This window comes from Cyanistes caeruleus, chromosome 3, assembly GCF_971803275.1.
Source record: "Cyanistes caeruleus chromosome 3, bCyaCae1.hap1.1, whole genome shotgun sequence".
NCBI classification, from domain to species: domain Eukaryota; kingdom Metazoa; phylum Chordata; class Aves; order Passeriformes; family Paridae; genus Cyanistes; species Cyanistes caeruleus.
Window position 1 is genome coordinate 20359226 of NC_141703.1, and position 24616 is coordinate 20383841.

General features: G+C 37.7%; 1 protein-coding gene across 11 annotated transcripts in view; it reads right to left on the reverse strand.

Annotated features, from left to right (window-relative positions):
* The window catches only part of TBL1X (transducin beta like 1 X-linked), a 192534-nt gene that overhangs the window by 43787 nt on the left and 124131 nt on the right, over positions 1-24616 (reverse strand). For all 11 annotated transcript variants that reach the window (XM_086880134.1, XM_086880136.1, XM_086880135.1 and 8 more), the window contains one exon: positions 9903-10010. In XM_086880134.1, the coding sequence (XP_086736260.1) occupies positions 9903-9960 (58 nt within the window). In that variant the 5' untranslated portion in view covers positions 9961-10010. The remainder of the gene's footprint in view (positions 1-9902; positions 10011-24616) is intronic.

Sequence of the window (24616 nt, forward strand, 5' to 3'; positions counted from 1 at the left end):
TTTTTTCTTGGATATTGGACCTGTTCACCTTCTGCCAAGAATTCAGAGTAAATGTCTGCTACCCAAAATTATTTTATTATGTGCCAAAGAATGTTTCTGGCAGGTATTTTTTTTCTTTTTCATGTGGGAAAGTATGTTGGAAAAGATTAATACAACTTGGAAATGATCTTTTGATGAGTGGTACTTGGCACTCACTGTTTAAGCCTTTCTGAGGGCTGCAAATTAACAAAGAGAGAAATACGATACAGACAGAAAACACAGCACAAGCAATGGAAAGAGGAACTTATAAAAATCTCTTGGAAACAACGTCTGAAATAAACCCCTTTTTCATTCACTCAGTGTAAATGAGAATGACAATTGCAAAGAAATATCAGTAGAGATCTAGCAATTTATTGCAACTATGGGCAAAGTTTGAAACAGCTTATGAAGGCCACAAGGACAAAAATAATCTTTTCCTTCTGAATAATGGGATGCAGTTATCTTTTAGCCCTGCCTGCGCAACCAAACATCCAAAGAAAGAGACATGCATAATTTTAAGGATCATGTTTACAGAACAGACTTTCACAGTTGTATATGCTTTCCTTAAGCTGTGTTCATCTCTCTGCTCTAACCACACCACTACGTGGTGGCAAGTAGGACACCACAGCTGACACCCAGGGGACATTCAGGAACCAAGCACCAGGAAGGTTTCTGTGGATGGTGACTACAAACAGAGCCCTAACACGGGATGGGTGCGAGGAGGGGTGGTCTGTAAGCGCCATGGCTGTGCAGGCAGAACATTCTCAGCACAGAGATTATCAGCAAAACTTGCAAAGCTCCACTGGGCCTGGAGACTCAAACTGAAAAGCAGTGAAGTGAGAAATGTGTAGGACTGCACTGGTTTTACCAGCAAAGTCATCCTGACCTTTAGACATCTGTCTTCTACCCAACATGCTATTTTCTTAATACCCTAAAAATACTGTGTTTTTGCTAGCTTTAAAAAACAGGACATGAAGCAACTAGAACCAAAATTTGTGCCATGGAATAAATTTGTAAAGGTGTAATTGTTTATGTTTGTGTAACTTAAAAATCACTGTGTTTGCTCAGTGTCCAAGATCCAACACTGTACGGCAACTTTCAGGCCAAAGAAAAATTGAAATTGCCAAGTTTAGAAAACTGTGAAGAGACCTAGAAGGAAATATGTGGTAAGAAGGCTTTTGAAAATGGCAAAACCCCAAAATACTCAGTGTATTTCTTTCCTTCACATAAACTTAAAAATTCTGCACCAATTATGAAACAGGGTAACTAGAAAGAAATTTTCAAACAGCTCTCTTGAACTGCACCACAAAACATTTGAAAATATTGTTTATACATTTGTATATAAAGAGATATCTGGTCACAAAAGTCACAAGTCTGTGCATATAAAACCATAAAAATGGGTCTCATACAGCCTATTAAATTATTTTGAAAGCTCCCCAGAACAATGTAGGACAAACCCATTAACCTCTTTACCTGTAAGAATATTTTTTCCTTACCATCATAGATTGTGTGGATTTTGTGAAGCCAACCATCAAATATTACTAGTACATATTCATTGCTCTATTAAAAAAGTGTCCAATTTGGTTTTGACTTGCACGGGTGCTCAGCTTCATCCTTTCCAAGATCTGTAGCTTTGTCAAGTTTAAACAAAAATGCTTTGGGAACTGCAGCCCAACAAAGCTTGTTGTCTTCTAATCTTGACCCTGATTTTCTTAAAATATATTGATTGTTTACAAAGAGAATAAATCTTTACTAGCACAGACAGAAACTGTGCATAATAATACAGTTCTCATTTTAGAAATGGATTTGTCTTTTCAGCATAATCCATTCTCAAACAATGAAGTGTAATTTCAAATCCAGAGTCAGGCCCACTGTTTCTGGAATCATAGTCACTACCTTCCCAGTTTAAAAGAAATACAGGAAAGTAGAGGCAATATTAAAAAAAAGGAGTTGTGGTTTATTAAAATCCCTTATATACCCTTTTGATAATACACTATTTTACAACAGAAATATTATGCTGGAGGCATTATACATATATATTATATGAAATATGTGTTGCTACAGATGGTTTCATGTTATATAGGAACATTCATTCTGAGGTGACTTTTATGAAGTACTTTGATTTAAAGCAAACCATTTTTTGGTTCCAATTTCTTAAGTGTTCTTATCCAGTGGTCACTCTAATACATATTGCACTCCTAGAACAACACTGCGGCCTTATTTATCTACAATAATTCATGAAAATTCTTGTGACTTTTGGTTCTATGGTTCATGGCTGGTTCTATAGCCAGCTTTCAATAAATCAGCGATCTGGATCAAAACCTTAAGTTATTTTATTTTAATTGAGTAGGCTGGCCCTAGAAAGCATAATACATCATATAAATAGGACTGCATGCCCACAAATCAGGTCTGTGCTAAACCATGAGAATTAAAAGTAGAGTTTGTCTTGCTCTTAAGTCTCACTATTGTACAGCTGAAAAGCTGAAAGAATCTCTGCCTTCAGTCTTAACACCAGCTCCTGAAAAGTACAGTTAGCATCTCATTCATCCTGCTTTTAGGGATATATATTCACCCATAAATTCATAAACAGTACTCTGAAATAATTGAAAAAGAATGTTAAGTATTGTCCCAGAACCCATGTAATACTTTTTACTCAGAGGATTTCAAAATATTTTAGGACTATAAACATTCAACATCTGCTTTGAGGTACTGTTCACAGTATTAACTTTGCTTTCAAACAGGAAAATTGAGGGACAGAAACTTTAGGGTGAGGTATAAATATTCAGTTTTTATGTATGCCTTTGAAAAATGTATCACTTTATTTATTCAGTAATAGCTGGTCAGCACCCAGTTACACCAGCACAGAAGTAGCTGTGCAAAGAGAAGGTCAGAAGTGCCCTTACTCCAGTGCAGCTGAGGTTGGTCTATGAGCTACAGTCACTCTGTGCTGCTGGCAGGACACACGAGGCCCAGGAGGCTGTGGTAACACACATGTCCACACAAATAATGCAGCCACAGATTGTTACTGAATCAACACTAAAATGTGTGTTTTATCTTTGCCTGGCAGGCTGTCATTTCAAGGATGCATTTTTCCCTCAGCAAACAAAAGGTCTCCATCATCCCTGCCTTTAGAGCACAGCTGCATACAGGGAACATTGCAGGGACTGCCCTGCAGACATTTCTGTATAGGTTGTTTAAAGGATCTTTGAGGCTCTCTGGTGATGAGCAGGAGGTTGGACTGCTTGAACACAAGCCAGCAGTACACCCTTGCAGCACGGAAAGCCAAGAGCATCCTGAGCTGTACTACAAAAAGCACTGCCAGAAGGTCAGTGGAGGGGATCCTCGCCCGCTACTCAGCACTGGTGAGACAGGCCTGGAAGCTGTATCCAAATCTGGGCTCCCCAGTATGAGAGGGACAGGGATGCACTGGAGAGAGCCCAGTGAGAAACCATAAAGAATCAATGGACTGGTGCATCTGCCATAGAAGGAGAGGCTGAGAGAGCTGGGACTGCTCAGCCTGGAGAAGAGATGGCTCACAGAGTACCTTATCCACTTGCAAAAATACCCGAGGGAGGAGCAAAGAGGATGGACACTTATTCTAGTCATGCCCTGTGATAGGAGGCAATTGGCACAAAATGAAACACATGGAATTCCACTGAAACAAAATAAACCATTTTTTACTGTGGGGGTGATAAAAGTATTGGATAAAGTCCAGTGAGGCTGTGGAGTCTTGATCCTTAGGAGGTACTCAAAACCCAACCAGACACCAGCCGTGGGCAACCTGCTGCAGCTGACCCTGCTGTGAGCAGGGCAGATGGATTAGATGATCTCCAATAGCCCCTGCCAACCTGAGCTATTCTCTGATTCTGTCATCTCCCGAGAATTACTATCCAGACTGAGCCCTTCTACGATCCTAATGAGCCAAATTGAAGTAAACAGAAAAAAAGGCAAAAGAAAAAATCATTATCCAGTGACTGTGCCATCAGTGCACACTATTGCTTTTACTGCCACACTGGACAACTGCCTTTATTGACCAAGTGATTCATTCTTCTAATGAATTATTCTTCAAGGTATAAATTTTAATAATTTAAGAAAAAAACATGCACTGTACATTCCTCTTCTACCTCGCAGCAGTCTTCCTACACAAAGGAAGCAGTTAGCTTTGAAGCAAATTTAGCTGACCTATATATGCCAATCTTTTATGCTTTGCTTAATCTGAATTATTTTCAACATGCACGTCTCTCGTCTGTGACTCAGGGACTCTGTGCCATACACAGTTGTTCAAAAAATACTCTAAACATACCACATGCAGGCAAAGTGTGGACTTCAGAGAAAAATTACACAGGCTTATGTAAGTAAAGACTGTTGCATCAGGCACCAACTCAAAAGAACAGAATGCTGATCTTCAGTCATTCCCTACCGCCTGAAAACTTACGTAAGCAAACTGTGATATTTACATTTTCTGTAAAATTTCTATGTTGAAAAAGAGAATTATTCAATAAAAAAGGTAGTTTCCTTCAAATTTTTGTTGCTTCCTTTTCAAAAGAATTGCAAATGTCCTTGGGAAAAAATGTAATTTAGTACTACTCCAACTATTAGTATTTAGTTTCATCACAAGGATGAAATCCCAGGAACATCATGATATCCGCATTTTGGATTCTCTCATAATTTCCAAAGGCAAAGTGACAGCAAAATGCCTTGGATGTGGTTAAAGGCCCACATTTTTACATGCATAACTACGAAGGGTTTTGTGATTCACAGAAACCCTTTCCTGTATGTCCTTGAACTGATGCTTAAAACCTGAGAGAAAATCTCTTTTTTTAGGAAAAAAAGGAAAATCTGTCAACTACAAACCAGGCAGACCAATGTGCTGCTATAATCCTGAATTTACACAGGGGGAAAAAACCTTTTTTATTACCTGTCTTCATTTTTATGGTTGGGAAAAAAACAAATGAAAATTCTACAGTAAAATGGTAAATTGTCCCAAGTCAGCATCTTAAAATGTCATTGATATCTTTTTTAGCAAAAGCACCTAGCTACTATTTTTATCTTAGATGTGGTACAGATTGTACATGGTGCAGATTATACACTGGGGAACAGTTTTCAAGGGTGTGTCATAAAACATGGAAAAATTAAAATAAAAAAGTAAAAATTTCAGTGAAAATGGAAACTTGCACAATCTTAACTCTAACTAGTCATTGCAAGACATTAATTACAATAAATGTTCTACTAGAGAATAGTGTGAGCCACAGGCAACTGAGGAGCTGATTTTCAGACAAGAATTCTAGACTACAGCATGCATGTAAGTGCTAGAAAAGGAACACTATTAAATGATCAATACATCACAAATACCAAATTTGAAAAAAGCTTTAATAACTGAATTGACATGCTGGGCTGGGTAAGGGAAGGTAATTTATTGTAGCATTTGGACTGATGATAGGATTTACACTCACAACAGATGGCAACACATTTTAGATTAAAAAGTATGTGAGAGATTTGATTTCCCTTGGTTTTGCTATCCTCCCTCAATTCTTAGAAATTTCCTTGGGATCCTTATTACTCCTCATTGCATTGTACTGCTCTTTCATTCCAAAAGACAAATAATTACCTTTTTCCCTTTTGGAAAAACATAGCAGGAAAACTCTACTGTATGAATTCTGGGGGTTTTTTTCCCCAGAAACTGAAGAAACCCAATGGAAGGTCTATCTCAGCAATGAAGATGGCTGCTAGCAAAAGTATGCTTCTCAGGTGTTTGAAGATGTGCAAAGTTAATACAATTAGTATTATTCTATTGGTATTATATTACTATTAATATTATCTGCTCTTAATTGTAATTAACATAATTTGGATGCCTGAACCATGGCTACTTTGGTATAGCTTGCTTCACTTTCATCAAGGTATCAGCTTTGTTGATGTAACTACATCCACCACAGGAGAATTTTGTGTACTTCTATCTCCACACTGGTTGTACAATCTTAGCATAGATGTCCCTAACTGGGGCCAACATTTCATTTAAAAGTAGCCTTTGTATCAAGACACATACAAATAATAATAATAATCTGAATTTAAGAAGTTGACTCCTGAGACAAACAATGTTTGAAAGGCCTCAGCACTTTTAAGAATGACCCTTTTAAACTGTGCACCAAAAAGGTTTGTAATAAAAAAGGAGAAAACTAGACATTGCAGGACTTGACTTTGGATAGGAAGAGATAACCTTGAACTGAAAATAAACACTTGTTCTCTTTGTATCTCAAGAAAGGGCATTTATGGTCTTACTGTGGAAGTGGATAACACCGAGTCACCTTAGTGGTGAAATTCCTACAGCATTAAGCCATGGAACATAAATGGAAATGATGACAGACTGCTTTGATTTTCTGAGCATAGACATGCACTGAGACAGTCACCTGAGTGAAGAGGCAACTATTTACTTACTTATTTTAATACAGCTAAACATTTAGAGCCTTAATTTGTCCAAGTTCTGAGAGGGATTTGACTGCACTGCCCCTGGACCAGGCATCTTCTCCAGCCTGCTCCTCCAGCAGCAGGCAACTCAAAGAAGTCTCCCTGGCTGTACTTTTTTCTGTTAAACCCCATGATCAGTCAGTATAATTCACCAAATGCCACAACTTACTATTTCATTCCATCTGCAGATGTACTTGGTAATCATTTCATATTTCCTTCCAGGTAACTGACAAAGCTGTTGAGCAGCATTATGCCAAGAAGAGATTCGTGTGAGTTCCCACTACAAGTAACTTGAGATGAATACTCCCCAGCTATAATCACTTTTCAAGATGTTTCTATTATGACCCATAAAATGACCCATTTTTAATCCATTTGGTAACTCTGGATTACACTGATTTTACTCACTGTTATTTTGGTTTTAACCACTGTGTCAACAAGACAAAATAAATGTCATAAAGTATATAATAAATGTATAAAGTCTAAGTGTATTAATGTCAGCACAGCTATCTCTGTCAACTTAATTTCTGATCTTGGAAAAAGCAGTATCAAGTATGTTTGACAAGGTCTACTATCCACAGAAACTTGCTGGCTGGCATTTAGCATGATGTCATCCCTTCAGATTTGCTGGAGATATTTAGTCTCAGCCTTCCAATGATTGTCCTTGACCTATAGTTACCTGGATGATCTTGTTTAACCTTTAAAAATTCTGGCACAACATTTGCTTTTTCCAGTTCACTGAAACTCCTCTCAGGATGCCAAGTTTTGTTAAAAAGCAACAATAATGGTTTAGACAGTTCAACTCTACTAACACTCTCCTGTGCAAGGTTTCTGGTCTGACAGAAAATTAAGGAGGAAATATATAGTTACTGAATTTAATTTCTAACTTCAAGTTTACAAGAGCTGAACTCCTACTAGAATCACCTGCCAGCATTTTTATAATGAAGTGTAGAGCCCCCTTCAGCATCTTTGCTACAATGCTTCAAAGAATCTCAAGTGTTTCTGTACCTCAAAGATGCAAAATACATGAAATATTATAGGGACATTTTGCTTTTTATATACTTATTCTGCTATATGTATCTCCTTTGTTATTTCTCTCTTCCACCCACCATTTGTCTACATTTTATGGGAAAACCTGAAAGTTTGACACGGTAAGATTAAAGGACAGATACATGAAAAAAAAGAAGTGAACTTTTGCATTGTCTTGTAAACAACATTCACAGTTTTGTCTGATAAAATTTTTAGAAGCTTTGCATTAGGCTAATGTTAACAAATAATCAGTAATAAGCCTATTTTTGGCAAACTCCTTAAGCTGTAGGGGTTTGAACTCAAGACTGTATTTAAACACTAGCCCTTTAAATCTGGCTTGCATTATTTCTGAAGCTATGGATTAATTTCATTTTCTGTTGCATCTTATGGCATTTTGAGTAGCAGGTGGAAAGCCAAAATGCTGGAAAAAAACCAGTGACTGAAAAAAAAAAAGTTTCAAACTAAATGTAAGAAGCTTTTTTAGCAGATTAGTGGATTCATCATTGGTTACAGCTCTAGTCTGCTGAACGGAATTCCTAACAAACTGTCAGGTGTATCTACTACATCCATATCTAGCATCCTGATTTCAATAATCTCAGTTTGAAACATATTTGAATATTTCTTCAAATATTTCACCTCAATTTCAACTCTCTTATATGTGTAGAATACAACAGAACAGTGGAAATACAATGTCTTTGTGAACGCCTTCAGTGTGGATTAAATAAAAAAAATTTTTGAACCTCTAGGTAAGAATGTAAGAGCATTACCATAAATATATAAATCTGCATGCAAACTTCCCTGTAAAATGGCAAAGTGATTGCTTGCTTGCGGGAGATGTTAGCTAGAGTAACTTTTTCCTGACATTTGGTTGATCCCACCATTCTTGATTGACTTTTTAAAGCCTCCTCAATTAATGCACAACATAACTCACCTCCTGATGTATCAAGAGGAATAAAAGAGGTTGTTTTTTCTTCATATCAGGAAAAGCTGCTGTATTAATACACTGTTAAGTGTATTAATAAAACATAACAATTAATAAAACATAACAGTGTAAAATAACTTCAGGATTCTTTATGCTTTGATTACATCCATTGGTGCACTGCTCTAATGTCTGAAAGCTCTTTCCAGTGCAGAACACAATGGCTTATTTTTAAAAATAAACTTTTTCTGGGTGAAATTTTAGTTTTGTTAGTTCCTCTTTTTCTTTCATCTGTTTGCACACCAAATCTAGACAACTTTTTGTAAGCTCCCTTATTAGAGCGTGTGAGACAACAGGTAACACAGGCCAGCTATGGACTCTCAACTGTTTTAAAAAATCAAACCCTAAAGAAGTATGATAAACCTTCTTAATTTAAGTGGAATTTTTTTGCGTAGGGATTCAGTTTCCTGGTATTGAAATAGTCTTGCAAACGGAAGAAACAACTCAAAATACTGTATCTAATGAATACCAGTTACAGTGACCACCCAAGCAGGCTAAGGCAGTATCTTCTACCTGCTGGGATTCTGGTTCTCTGTACAAGACATCCCTTGGGTCTTGAGGGCTTAATCTAAAACTGGCTTCAAGTCTTCTGACAGGAAGACATCTATTTTCCACTGATTTTTTTTTTGTTTGTTTATTTCAGCATGTGAAACATAAAATCTTTTTAGTGAATCATACTTTTACTTATACAAAACATAGGGTCAGTACCAAGTAAACTGTGATGATGGTTACAAATCCTTTGTCAATGTTTATCAGCTCCCCTATCATCTCTACACAAAGAGAATGTTTTGAATTAGCTAAGAAACTTTCTACTTCTTGCAGTCAAAGAGTGGAAAGAAGACTATGAATATAAAATAAACCCCAAAATATAAGTTTCAGTTTAATTTTTTTAGAAGATTTTAAAGCCCCATGGCATTTTCCAGTATGAAAACAGGTAGAGGTGGAAGCGGTATTGAGACAGAGCCATGATGACAATTGTGCAGCTCAGTTTACATACATAATTACCATAAGAATGATTTAAAAAATCAGAAACTTGCACCCAATTTTCTCTTTAGCGCCAACATAAACCAAATGTAAACAATTTCAAGTAGCTAAGAAAAAAGATACAACATATATGTACTTTTTGCCTGTGCTGCCAAAAATGACTTTGGCTGACATAATTACCTAAGCATTTATTAACATAATGTTATTTACTTCTTGTTTTGCCGAACTGCAATATTTATTTTGTACCTGTGCAAACTTGCACTTTCATTACTTTCTAGACCACAATTTCAAAGAAATAGGGGTTTGTGCAAGAAATATGTAGTCTATCAGTCCGAAACACTCAAGGCAGCATTCCTAGAGCAATATCAAGCAAAAAGGCAATTTCCCCATTTCATTTACGACCAGAAGTTATGAAGAAAGACAAGGAATTTACCCGATTCCTGGAGATAGCGATACACCAAGAAATTCACTTCGTCACTGGTTATGCTCATCTTAGCCCAACCTCAATATTATGAGGTTTACGAGAAGTGTGATCCACGCTCTGTTCAAAGGGAGAGAAAAGAACAGGTTTTGTTTTATCTTAATTTACTATGAAATATGTTATCAAAACAAAAGTGGGAATTGTTGAGGTATTTAAAGATGTCATTAAGTTATTAGAGCTGTAAAGCCCCAATGTGAGGCATCTGTTAAATATTGCGAATCAAATACTCAAGCTGTACTGCACCTTTTAGAACAATTCAGGAGCAGTATTTAAAATACATGAGAAAGTCAGAGGGAACATTTTAAATACTGGATGACTCTTCTAATGTCAACTCCTTTACTTGTATGGCTTTACTACAGGTTCTTCGAGACTTCTCTTTACTATGTGTTTTCAGAATTGCTGGCAATTACAGTAATGTGTAATGATAATTACACACTAAATGATAATATTTTTGCAGCTCTGAATTTGTAATCCAGTTTTTTGTCCAGTTGTTCATCCACTGAAGACAGATTCTTTCCTTACAAAACCATGTTATGCAATGAATGGGGCAGGAGGGGAAGAGAAAGAGAGAGAACACCATATACCTTGAGCCAAGGAAGACAAATATCCTTGCATTATATAAAGCTGTATTATATAAAGTAATATTATAATGTCTCTGTTGATTAATGTTGAGCAAAAATTAAACTCCAATTTTTCATTTAAGTAATTGCAACCTTTAGGATGATGGTTTTACATTACTATTTTGGGCATACACTCTGGTAATAAAAACACTGGGTTTAGATGATAAATTTGTTTTGAGCACTTTCCATTAAATCTTGATGATTCATTCCTGTTTGGAAATCTGACTTAAGTAGTTTGGTTTTAAAAGACCTGCGTACTCCTCAGACATAAACTCTGCAGCTGTGTCAGCCACACCATACCTGTAAGTGATCACATACAGCTTTGGCCGCAGAGGCGCACACTGGGCTCGCACCACGCGCTACAAATGAAAGAGCCCGGGCGTGTGCCGGGTGTTTGGATTTCCCGTGTGTCTGTTCTTGGCAAGTGGAAAGGTCGTCTTTGTTCGTGGGAAACCTCTTCAGTAATTCCTGCTGCCTAAAGTAGCACCTGCTACTGCAGGCAATGGTGATCAACGACACTTCCCCTGCTGATGGTTTAAACCAGCAGGTCACTCATGACTGTAACAGATGTCTTGCATATTTATGTAAATGGAGGTCTTTGGAACCCTGGTGAGCCTTTTATTATCCCAGGCTATATTTCATCAATAGCTTGGAAGCTGGTTTTCCATCTGAAACCATAGCTTGCTAATTTGGCAGACATCTTCCTCAATATACTTGAGTCTTAATTGTTACAGTCATGTCTTAATTGTTACAGTTTGCATTTCATGGAGAACAAGAAGAAACAAAGTACTGAAAACCATTTGGTCTCCCTTAGGAAAATTTCATCTCCTCTGGAAAGAATGAATGCTTTCTGGATGAGGACAGCATCGGCTGTATCCAACATCCATTCCTGTCACACATGCCATGTATTGCCCTGGGAAGCCACTCAGGCTCTTTTCTCTTCAATCCCTCATCTGTAAAATGGGCTCAAACTTCACTGCCCTGTGACTAGGAGACCGGAAGCACCGAAAGTGGTAAGTACTGAAGTTATCATGACAGGCTGTGAAAGCATCACTTCCAGTATAACTTTATACACCTTTCTTCCAGATAAACAGGCTTGGACCTGAATAATTAATAACCTCCTCTGCCCTTTTTGCATAATCATTGCCATACAATGAAGAACAGGACAGACACTCTCAGCAACAGTTTAAGGTCATTTTCATCTCTGAGTGCTTAAAATACATCTGTATCGTTGCTATGGCCATGATAGTAATAAATCAAGAGAATTTGATAGCTGTGGGTTGAAAAAAAAAAACCACCACTTTTTAAAGCATTTTAAAAATAGCTGCTTCAGTGTTTGGTGGTAGGAAAGTTGGTAAAGATGAAACCACTTACAAAAATTCAGTTTCAGCAATGACGTACTCTGTGGTAAGATGAACTTTATTAAAAAAAAAAATCAAAAAACATAAAATGCCGTTTCTGGGTGCATCCTGACAATTTTAGACATTAACACTGTATTTCCCACATACACGGGGCTGCTTTGGGTAAGAGGAAACAAGGGAAAGGAAGAATGCTAGGTTTTCCTTGTTTTTCTAAAGATGACTTTTCTTAAATTAATTAAAATCAGAGAAAATCAGTGTGATTGCAAAATAGTCTCCCAGTTCCAGAAATAAAATCCCTCTATAGCAGCTACCTTCATATCAGAATCCCAAGTACACCCAGTAACAGTTGGATTTACAATGCATTTTCTCTGAAGTCAGTCAACAGGAATTACTATGACATGTGTCAGATGATATCTTTATATATACATTGTTACCAATGCCACAATCTCCACTCATGTATTTAAGGTTCCTTCTCTCCCACAGATGCCAATGTAGCAATCAAGATACACAACTGTAAAGCTTTTACTCATCCAAATCAAGACACAGAATTTTGGCTTTTACCCAGAGAAATCTATTCATTAGAAATTTGGATGACCACACTCAATTTCATTAATGCTCTTTCTGATTCCCTTCTTCTCTGCAAATAAACAGTCCAAATAAAAGTAGCTAAAAAAGACGCGGTGGGGAGGAGAGGAATATCCTTGTCTTTTGTGTATCTCTAAGACTGATTCATAAAGAACAAACAACTAGCCTCCCCCTCAATATATTTTTTTAAACATAGAAATGTAAACTCCTGTAGGAAGTCACAGAAACTTTCAGTCACCACTGTGATAGATTTATTCCTGCTAATTGATGGCCTCCTTTTGTTACTGACAACTGATATTACCTAGATTAATAGTTTTTTAAAATATATGAAGTGCAGTTTATAAACAATACTGATGTGGCTTTGGAGACATTTCACATTTAAACCAGCAATAACATCTTAATTCTTCAAAATGTCAAGAGGATTAACAAAAAGCATTCAAACGTGTTTGAACTTTCTTTACTTGAAACACTTTCTCCTGAAGCCAATTACATGTAATGGGAAGTACTATTTACTTCAACCTCACTTTAAAAATCTGGCTTGTGACCCTGCAGATATTTAAGAATGTCCAAACATGTGACTTGAGCCAATTACGACTTCCCAAAGTAAAATGGATGAAAAACATACAAACCCCGTGAGTGGATGGGATGGTTTGTCAAGATCATTCAAAATTAAATGTAACACTTATTTTAAATAAACATTCAGCTCTTCGTTCTAGCAGGACAGGTTTGCAGAAATGCTTAACATATAGGGTTAAGAATTTGGGACGTTACTTCAACACCACCACTGTGCTCCTAGGGCTGCTTGTCTTTTGCTGAACCAAATGGCTCACCTGGTGTTCACTGGCTCCAGTGAAGCTAAAACTGCAGCACACCTCCCTGTGCTCCATGCAGTCAGGACAGCCTGCTTCCCAGAGTAACCACAGGACCTGATTTGTGTGTGCACCAACATATCACTGTTCTCAAATTAAACCTCCCTGGAGCACTGGGAATCCTGCTAATGGGCCATGCACGTGGCTCTGGAGAAGGCAGCCTCACTTATAACCACGGTTCAGCACAGTGATAGCCAGGTCAGCTGAGAATAGTTTATTTACATACCATTATCCCTTTACTCAAAAGGATTGCTCTTCCTTTGCCAGGCACATTTTAGCACTGCTGCCATAAATTAGGGAGATCTGGCTGAAGAATCAAGGGAAGATGGTATTTTCAATTTTGAAATAACATCTGAAGCCTCAGCTCCTCTGCCTCTTTTCTAAATGATGGGCCCTCCAGGGCCATGTCCTGCCCTCCAGGCCAACCCCAGGGAAGGGGACAGACAAGGTTATTTTGGGAAACAAGTTTACATTTGCTACTTGAACCAGCATGCCATCCATAGAGACTGGGAATTACCATTCAATCTTCCCCTCAGGAAAGGAAACAGGTCAGACATTTAGGGAAAACACCTAAACTAAAACCTAAACCTGAGACCTAAATAGGAACTTGGGTACTTCCCATTTCTGCATCCGACCCCACTGACAGAAATTTATCAGATGGCTGGTCATGCCCTCATCTTACACCTTGAAAAATTTTGCAAGCTCCAGTCTGCTTTAACTGAGTGCTGAGCAGTTGTCAGCTTCTTGGCAGGATTTTTTTTTGGGGTCACTATGGTATAATAAACACTTTCCCTTTCTTCCCCTTATGCCCCCCTTGTCTCCAAACCCTAGCTGAAACACTCAAATTTTCATTTATCTCCTGCAGGGGCCAAAATGTCTTTTCACAACTGGAACATGACAACAACATTGTCATTAAAATGATAAGAAGGTGTGAAGGGAAATTGTGTATTTGCTTTTGGTAAAAAAAGGCAAAAAGCAGAGGTTTCATAAAAATGAAAACATTCCAGAAAGTTCACATGCTTAATGCTGTTGACTTGATGCCCTGCTGTATGGGAAACAGAGCTCACACTTATGATCCCATTTTCTCACCCAAGATGGATCTGTGCACCAAAGTGTATCTCCCAGGACCCAATACAGTCTCCCCATCTCAGAGAAGGGAATGTGAATGTAATTACCAAAACAGACTCTAGGAAGGCACCGTGACAGCACAGCCAAATCAATGTGTAACTGTTTTGTATATACTCTGTAGCTTAATGAGAAACACTTCCCAAAGCCAGAAGCCACTTCTCACAAAATGAGTCATTTAAGCAATCTCTGTATTTTCTGTTGAAAAATACTTTCATCAGAAACTTTCAATGAGTCCTACGCTTCTGTATTTCTCGGATGTGTCGCACCATAGAGCCAGAACAGTCAGTAGCCAGCAGCTCTTCCCCAAAGGCTACCGAGCTCTGCTTGGCCCTCACCAATGCATTCCTCAGTCTTGGCTTTTATCACAGCTGCCTCTTCTCGTGGAGAAACTTCAGCATGCTGCTTTCTCAAAATGCCAAACCAAACATCTGGGAGAGAAAAAGAGCACACTCTGCCTCTTCTTCCCTCACAGTCCCTCCTGCCATTTCATGAACCTAAAGACCAAATCATCCTTTCTTCACAAGTATCCTGACAAGGGAATTGAGACCATCACACTCATTCTGATTACAAGGCATAAAGCACGGAAGAAGGGCTCTTTCTTAACTTATGTCAGTGACCAAATTAACAGTGAACCCTGTTCAAAAGGCAGCTTAAGCAAGCACGACTTCCTGATTCCTCCTTGTAAGGAAGATTAAGACACCTTGCTTCAAAAGCACCTAAATCTAAAACATAAACAGCTGTCCATTCTAGAGACCTTGCACTTATGAAAGCAAATCAAGATGTGCTCTCAATAGGAGTTGCACTGTATTTCCTTGGCCTATCTTAATGAGGATACAAGTATGTTAACTATCTTCACTCTGTAAATGATCACCATGCCACCCAAACTATTCAGTGACAAAAATGAGGCAATTCAAATATCTCAGATCTATTGTTCTACACTTATTACAGATGCTCACAGGTATCTTTGCATCACTTATACTATTGATATTATGAAGCTTTCTTTGTAAGAGCAGTAGCAAATTTATTGTTTTGGGGAAAACAAAAGCTGAGATTCCCCAGAACAGAGTGATTTCCTTTGGGAATGGTTATTGAGTTGTACAGTATGTACTGTCTCACTTTGATGTCTGTCACCCATGTTGATAGCACATCAGCAAGGACAGGGACTTCAGTAACAGAAGGCAATAGGCTTGTCAGAAATCCTACAATGCCAAATGTTAAGCCTGGCTCTTATGTTGGTTTTAAATCTATTTATTTACAGTGACCTTCTGATTTTTAGAAGACCACACTAAACCAACACAAACCCGGGGAGCCACAGCTCATTCCCGTTCTCACCGTTACCTGTAAGACACATTCGGATGAAAAGCTGACTGACAATACAACTGAATCTGTACCTGAGAGCTTCAGAAAAAAAAGGAATGGATAAAATAAAAGCCTTCCTTGGATCCTGAAACATTAGGGTTTCTCATACTATTAGCCAGTGAGCTCAACCATATCAGTGTTCCAAATCTGGTGCCAAACAGAGAAAAAGGAGGAATACCACCTACAGACATGTGGTAGTGATCAATTAACCTGCAATTCTGTCTTCAAGAGGTCACTCTCAGTAAATCAAATGCTGTATGGACAAACCTGGCAAAAATGAGGTTTCCATTTAGATAAAATCAAAATGTTGTTCAGGGAGAAGGTTGATTTGCTATGCAATATCTATAAAGATGAGCTGCCTTTGAACAGCTGCATCTTTTTTTAAATCCCAACTGCTCCTACTGTATTTAGTATTTTAAAAATCTGCAATAAATTATCAAAATGGTTATTCTGAAAAAACTGTTAACAAAATAATACATCATCCACTATCAAACTATTTAAACCATCAAAAAATAAAGGGAAAAAAAAAAGTATTACAAAGGTATTTATAAAAATAATTTGGCCAGTTAAACACTTTGGTGGACATAACTACAGAAAGCTTTATTTCTGCATGAATACTACTTTTCATTAAATTATAAATTACATTTCACACTGAAGAGCCATTTGGAACCAAACACACATCTATTTATTTAAAGAAAGGGCAACACTAGATAGTCCAACAATTTCTAAGTGCTATTCAAACATTTTTCAATTAATCAACAATTCCCAGAGCAAAATAACTGATCATCAACAGAAGACAAGCCTTTAATCACCAAATTTCCAGCAAACTTTACTTCCTCTATCAAAAGATTCTGAACCATGCATCAGATCTTTCATACTTATAATCCCTTAGTTTGATCAGGTTGTTTTTCAGTACTCAGCTGGTTTACTTAATTATACTTGCAGCATTTCAGTTCTAAGAGTTCAAGTGGACCTTTTCCAACTGCCTCTGCTGAAGAATGAAATGGGTTTTCCAGTATTGATTTTTCCTTTTTGTCTCTTTGCTAAGGGGAAAAAAAAGGAAAAAACCCCGCAAGTGCTCTTCCTAATTAGTGCATTTGTGCTATACCTCTTTCATAGCTTTCTTCTAAGAGGCACCTTCAATTTTTTTTAATAAACAGAAATATTATTTACACTAATATATTATATGGAAAGCTCTGGGAAGCCAAAAAGACTACTGGGAAAGTAATGGTTGACAGTAGATCTATAGCTTGCAAATGAAATTAAAATAATTGTTTTAAAATAAAAAAAGAAGGAATTACAGAGGCTTGAGAAATCAAAACACATGATTGGATTTAGTTTGAGAACCAAGATTCCTCATCAGTCTTGGAACAACTTAAGTCAATTAGGAATGCTGCCACTAAACAGAACCAAGGATTTTCTTCCTTACATGAGCACAAAATTGCAATTAGGACAAACCCAGGGACAATGGTATGTGTCCACTCATTTCAAACCAATTAGGACAAAATACATGATTGTCTGATGGTGTAGTAACCGATTGTCTGTGTCCGCGTGCGTTTCCAGGCACGTAATACAACAAAAATGTGCTTTAAATCATACAAATAGTGCTATGTGCTCAAAAACGTTAAGGAAGATTGCAACTTTAAAAAGATGGCACAACTGCTCTGGAGATATCCCATTTTCTATAATTTTGGTGAGAGGGCAAATGTATTATCTCAAATTTAACTTTTCACTTAATATACCTGGATTTTGGGTAAAATCTTGACAAAACAAGACATTAGCATTTAAATTTTTCATCCGTGCCTCACATTCAGAGTTTTGAGGTGAAATGAGTGTGATGGAATGAGTTCCTACCAGAACTGGCCATACCTGATCCAGATATGAGTAAAATAACACAGCTGAACTTTTAGAATGAACATTCCCCCCAAAAAGTAGAAAATGAAGTGCAGTTTTTTTCAGCTGACACTTAATAGTAAATATACATTAAAATAAATGTGAAGTATCTTGAGTCCTGAGCTGGTCTGTAAGAATGGGCACTGGTAGGCACCTACTGTGATGAGACAGGCCATGGTCTAGTAGACAAAACACTGGCTTTGAGGTGATACTGTGTTTCTGGGACAAAAAGGAAGCTTCCAGAAACCTCCAAAAGGCTCAGAGCCATCTGCTATATGGCCAGTGGAGACTGACAGCCATGGCACTCATTTTGAATGAGGCAATTGCAGGGAAAGGAACACAAGCGTGATGGGCCTGAAAGGACCAGCGAGATACAGTCTGAAGGATTTGCCCAAAAGAGAGAATATCTGAATAAGGCTTTTTTGATTATTTCCGCTTTTTATCTTTGCTGCTAAAAATGGTAAAATTGGTAGCTGGGGTAAAAATCCTGATTTTTCCAAACACATCTGAGTGCTTAACTGCAGAACTGGGTTATGTCTTGATAGTGCACCTTATTTTTGAAGAGCAACGTAAGGATAAAACATCCGTGTGTGTTTTTTTCCCTTGTTCCTTACACGAACTGTTTCCTAAGCCACCCTGAGGGTAAATCCTCATTATAAAAACCAGACCACTACCACTGCAGAGGTGTCAGTGCCCAGAACAGGTACTTCAGTACCCACCATGCTACAGACAGGTCACCTGAGACCACTGAAGTGCCATGCAGAAGAGTGAGCCCAAAGGGCTTTGAGACTTCATCTTGCACCTTGTCCCTTTGTCCCAGAGCTGTGAGGCACCCCCAAAGCACTCCAGGCAAGTGGCAGCACAGACACAGCACCATGCAGGAGGGCCTGTTTGTGCACATACTTGCAGGTTTGTGTGCTACATCCCTACACAGGACCTAGATACCCAGTAAAACCCATTTCAATTCCATGCATATACAAATTGCATCCTGGCTTAGTATCTTTTAGGACAGCTTGACACAAGTACACCTGGAGAAAAACTAGGATTGAAAATCACTCTAGTACTACTCATGACAACACTGGTAACTTGTGTGACAAAGTCTTGCCTTGGATAGCAAGGCTCTACTTTAAATAAACCATCACAAATCCGTGCTAGGCTAACCAGCCTACAGTTCTCCAGCCATGCAGGTTGGCCCCACACAGCTGCAGGTTCCTGGAAGTAAAGGACAGAAGGACCAGAGTTGTTCATCGCATGGATGTGGAGATGGGCACGTGTCTGACACCTCACAGTCTGGGATCTGCCCAGTGAGAGCCACCAAGGTCTAGAGAGCAGCAGCGAGCTGCAGCAGCTCAGCTCGCTCATGTCTGGATGGCCTCAGGCAAAGGGAATGTGCAGCAGTGTCATTAAGGGGGTGTGTTTTTATGACTTTCTGCTAATAAGCTCAGCAGATGTTACTGGAAACAGTTTGATGTTATTTTTCCATCATTTTCAACGGTTTTTTTCCCCCTCAGAAAGCAAAGGGAGAAGATCTTGCCACATATTTCAACCTTCACTTGTTCCCCCTGTAGTATTGTTAAAAATATATCTTAAGATTTTCTTTATTTTTATTATTACTCTACAAAAGGAAAAAGCTTTATCCCCATTTGTCTATAATTCTAAAATAGCTAAAAGTATTATACTCCAAATTAATGAGGAAAAATACTTCTCAGACTCACAGCATGGAAAATTTCACCCCCAAAACAAGTATTCTGTAAATTTTAGAATGTATAAAAACAAAGAACTATAATGGAAACTATTTCAAACTTTTATTATGGCAGTTCCTATTATAAACTATTTATAAAGATTTTAACTATGGCTATAAATATTTCATGTTTTCCCTTGAATAATCCTAAGAGAATGTCAATGTTAAAAGCTGTAAGGACAAAGATTACATAGGGTAGAACAGTGGAACAGAAAAATATATACATAAATTCAGCATATTTCACTGCGGTGCATTTAGTTCTTAGTGGAAATCTGTTGCAGCATTTTTTTTTTTTGTGTGTGTGTGTTCATTTTTTTATATATATATTTTTAACATAACCATCCAGCTTATATTGGTTGAGCTCTGGAGAAGGGTTATTAAATGTCTCCATTTTATGGAAGGTATAGAACTACTCTCCTTGTTGAAAGGTGGAGAGGGAAGGAAGATGGATGGAGGGAAATAATCTGCTTTTAAAGAATGCCTGCAGAAACTTCTGAGCAATCACAAAGCTTGTCTCTACGCTATTCTTCTGCACTCACATTACTAAATATTTTATAGAGAAACATCTCATTAAAAATCAATACAAAGAATTAAGGATGAGAAATTTCTGTTTAATAAAAACTACCTCAACCTCTAACTTCAGATACTGATTTATCTTTCAACTTTTCCTCTTGATGTTCTCTAGCCAGCATTTAAATAGCTAAGAAAAATTCAGACAGTGTATCCAGTAATACAATCCAATATTATTGGATATATAATATGGATTATATAATATATAATCCATATTATCTGCCTTTTCATCCATCTGTCCCCCTTTACATGCTTAATAGCCCAAGAGGGATGAGGCAGTCTCTGTCATTTCAGACTTTCCTGGCTTTTTGCGGGTGAAGAGTGGACAACACAAATGATAGAGATTCACATATCTGGTGGCAGCATCATGAAGTCCTACATAGCTAATATAAATAGCAAAATCTATAGATTAAAAGGCAATGCTAAGAGGAAAGCTTTTTAACCTCCTTTTGGAAAAAGCTGAATAGCCTAGAAACTAAGATGAGCTAAAAAATCCTTTGGGAGTCAGACACAGACATGACATAATCTAAGGTTTTCATAAAAAATTTCAGCTAAATACTTCTCAGGAAGGATTTTAATATATTATGACACAGCTATTAGTTAGCTCAGATTAAATAAAAAAAGCACACCCCTGCCTTAAAAAATCAAGATACAGAGAACTGAAGCCTTAAATTCATACATACAGAGTTTGAGAAGCTTTTGAGGGTTTTAATCCCTAGACAAGAATCACTTTCTCAGAGAATAAAACAATTCTATGTTTTTGGCCTTCCCTGTAAGAAGGACTTCAGGGAAGCTAGAGGTGATCAGAAATGTTGAAGCAGATGTCAATCATACGCTTGTTATTACAGAAATATTATAAAAACTGCTGAACACCAGTAGGACTTTGGGTACCTACAGGCTTTAGGGTTGTATGGAGGGGATCTCAGGAGGTCTCTAGCCCTGTCCCCTGCCCAAAGAAGGGCCAGCTCTGAGGTCAGGATGCTCACAGCTTGCAGCCTTCAGAGCTTGAAACCCTCCTCAGCCAGGGATGGCACAGACTCTTGGGGTGGCCTGCTCCTCTGCCTCACTCCCCATGGGAACACCTCTGGAAAAGCTTCTCCTTAAACCCAGTCTAAACCCACTGCAACCTGTACCTCTTGTCTCTCACCCTGCCAGCCTGCAGTACTGGAAAAATCTTACTCATTGTCCTCTTTACCAATTTTATTGGGAAAAAGAAATTTTATTTGGAAAAGACATGCAGGAAGGTAGACAGGGTACCACTCCATATTGTCATGCCTATCAGATCTTCTAAGGGTATTTCAGTCATCCAGGTCCTGGAACATAGTTCTCAAAGGCTAGTTAGCTATGAAATTCCCTCTACAAGGAATAGGGAGAGTTATGTGCCTGTTTCAAAGATTTATGTGTTTTCCTGTAGACGTGGATTAGACGCTTGTCTGAGACTGGGATTCATTGCTTCAAATTTCCGCTCCAAATCCAGGCTCCAATTTGTATTTTTGGCTGTGGAGAACTGACTCAGAACTTTTATTTGAAAAGGGAAAAAAAAAAAAAAAAAAGGAGAAAGGTGGCAGTGGAAGTGGTATAACAGATTTAAGAGACTGAAGATTAAAGTATTCACTTAAGAATTAGCAGGTTCAAACTTGCGTTTTCCAGCTCCCAGGGGAGCATGCTTTACACCTGGTTAGAGGTTGCTGAAACAAAACCACAACGGAGCAAAGAATTGAGACTTGCAAGGACCAGGAAAAGCAGCAAGGATTTGTATCCACTCTTAATTAATAAATCACTTGTTTATTGCAAGTATCTGGCTGCTGAATCATGAATCATATACATTTCAGTATTTTTCAGCATCAATGAAAAAATTATTTAAATATGAGCATTTGTCCAAAGAAAAATTTTCTTTCATTTTTCCACTTTCAGCACTTTTTTTACATATGTTTCACATTTCCTCATTAAGAGAAGATAAAATTGGTCTCATTTCTACAGAAACTCAAAAGCCTTTGTAGTATTATGAAAGGAGCAGACATCAACATCTATATTTAAGCATGACATATTATAAGCTTGTATTATCATTTATAATTTGACTCCATTTTAACTATTTGGACTGCAAAGCTCCGCAGTGACTCTTTGCCTCAGGCAAAGTTGTTTTTTTCTGGAAGGCATAAGCAAAAATAGTTCAGTCATTTCAGAGTGAAGGTGGGGAAAACCCAATTTTGCCAATATTTATACAGGTTCAGTGTTTCAATGAGAATTTCCGGTGCCTCTATATTTTAGAGCAGGGATTTGATGACTGGCAGAGAGCCTTTGCTGTCACACTGAAAATCCATGCAGGTTTGACTCAAATAAAGCCTTCTGAAAATACTACTTGCATACATGTTGCACAGGTTTGTTAGAGCTTGTAATTCAATTATCAAAATATTTTCCTTGTATTAACTTTGCTTCCTGCTCGGGAAGGCAGTGCTATCTCTGTGTCTGACAGGAGATCAAAGTCTTTTTACCCAGGGGAAAGCAGCCACAGGCTGATGCATGGGAAAGGGTGAGGGATGGGACAAGCACTCGGAAGGGCAAAGGGCACCACGGCTACAGGCTTATGGACAGCTGAGAAGGTAGTCTCAGGTGTCTCATCTCACCAGATAGCAGAGAATACTTTCTTCCCAGCAAGAATTTTAGAGGAAAAAAATACTATAATCAAAATGTGATTTTTAAATTTCTCTGCTGTCCTCCATACTTATTTTTATCAGTCACTTATTTATTCCTGCAGATCTAGAATGGATGATCTTTAATGCCCTGGAGCTCTATTTATTTACATCTTGCTTTTATTATTTTAATGAGTCAAGGATTTTTCTCCTAAGCACTTGATTATAAGACTTAACTAGTTCAGGGAGTTATTAAAAAAAAAAAAGTATAATTTAAAAAACATACAGTAAGATTCCCCCCCCCCCCATTTGTTTCTTTCTCAGTTAAGCACAAACTTTAATAGCATAGCTGTTTACTTGGATAAAATTTAATTTTAATTTGAAAATTGCTGAAATTTTTAACTCTCAATAAACTGCAAATATTTAGTCAACTCCTTTGACCAGAAAAAAAGGCCATCAAACGAAATCCACCATCAAAGCGCCATCACTTAAGTTTTTACTGACTACCACCTTGTACAGGGCTGGCCTGGAGCTCTTGAGAAAAGGGATATAAACCCTAATGCCTGCACAGGAAACTGTAAGATTCACAATGATGCAAGAATTGATTCCTTTCTCTTCTTTTTTAATAAAAGCCTCAAGATTTAACCTGATGCTTATGAATGCTTACAATCCCCTAGGTCCAAAAGACAGGTTTGCCACAACAAATACACTTATGGAGATGATCCTCCTTCCAATCATAAGCCTTGTGGAAGAAATCTTAAAAACAGAAAAGTTTTACCCTTTCTACATTTCATACTAATACATCGCTGTTACCTGACTGGGTAATAGCTTTTTGTTCTCTTTAGGAAATGGAAAATAAAACTGGAGGAAAGGAAAAAAGGAAAACACTACTGCAGATATTTCCTTAAGAAATTTTCCTTTTTAGCTATTGACACTTTAAGCCCTACCCTATGCACAAGTCTTCCATGATTTTTAAAACTGCAAAGTACTCCCTAAGACATGTAGTCACTAAAATGCAATGGAGACCTGTTAAATAAACAACTTTAAATGGTTTTACTTTATGTGATCTACCTAGTAATAGGATTATAGCATGACTCTTTTTAAATTCTCAGCTGTCTCATTCTAAGACCTGACATGGACACTCCAATACAGCATTTATCATACAACCAGATCAAGCAATTAAGACTTTTTTGGGGGAGGGCAGGAGTTAAGGCATATTTCACTGACAAAGAAAACTGCTTCTAATTTTTAATGAATTTTGCATTCCTTCTGGAAGGAATAAAATATAAAATGTAGCAAAATAAAGCAATATGGGTTTTTTGTATAAAATCAATATTGATGACAATAGTCTAAGAAAAGTTTCATGCACATGCAAATCCCAATTTTCACATTAAGAGAGGACTCTCCCACCTCAGGAGCTCATAGTGTCACCATCAATGACTTTTTACTCTTCTGTGTTTTAGAAGAACTCTTAAAACACTAACAAATACATCTGAAATGTTTCTTTGTAGGTTTTGATGTTACACAGAGGATGTGCCATCAACAGTTCAACCATTATGTTGTAAGGCACCACATCCATTTTCTTCCAAAGTGAAGGACCACATTGCATTTGTGGCACAATGTGAGCATAAATGTGAAGTGTGTTTCACAAATTCATATCTCTAGCCTCTCTGATGATTTCAACTGTTAGTAACAAGAACAAAATAATTTTTACTGTTTCCCAAAAAGCAAAACTAGTAACAGTCTTTCTAGTTCCACCTCCAATTAGGCCTAATTTGTCTAATAAAGCCAGTGTGTAACGGCTCTTAATGCTTCTGACATATTATAAAAAGATCAGAAACATTCACCCATATTCACCTGTCCCCTCCAAATCCTGCTTTAACTGAACTTTCATCTCCTCTTGGTTCTGT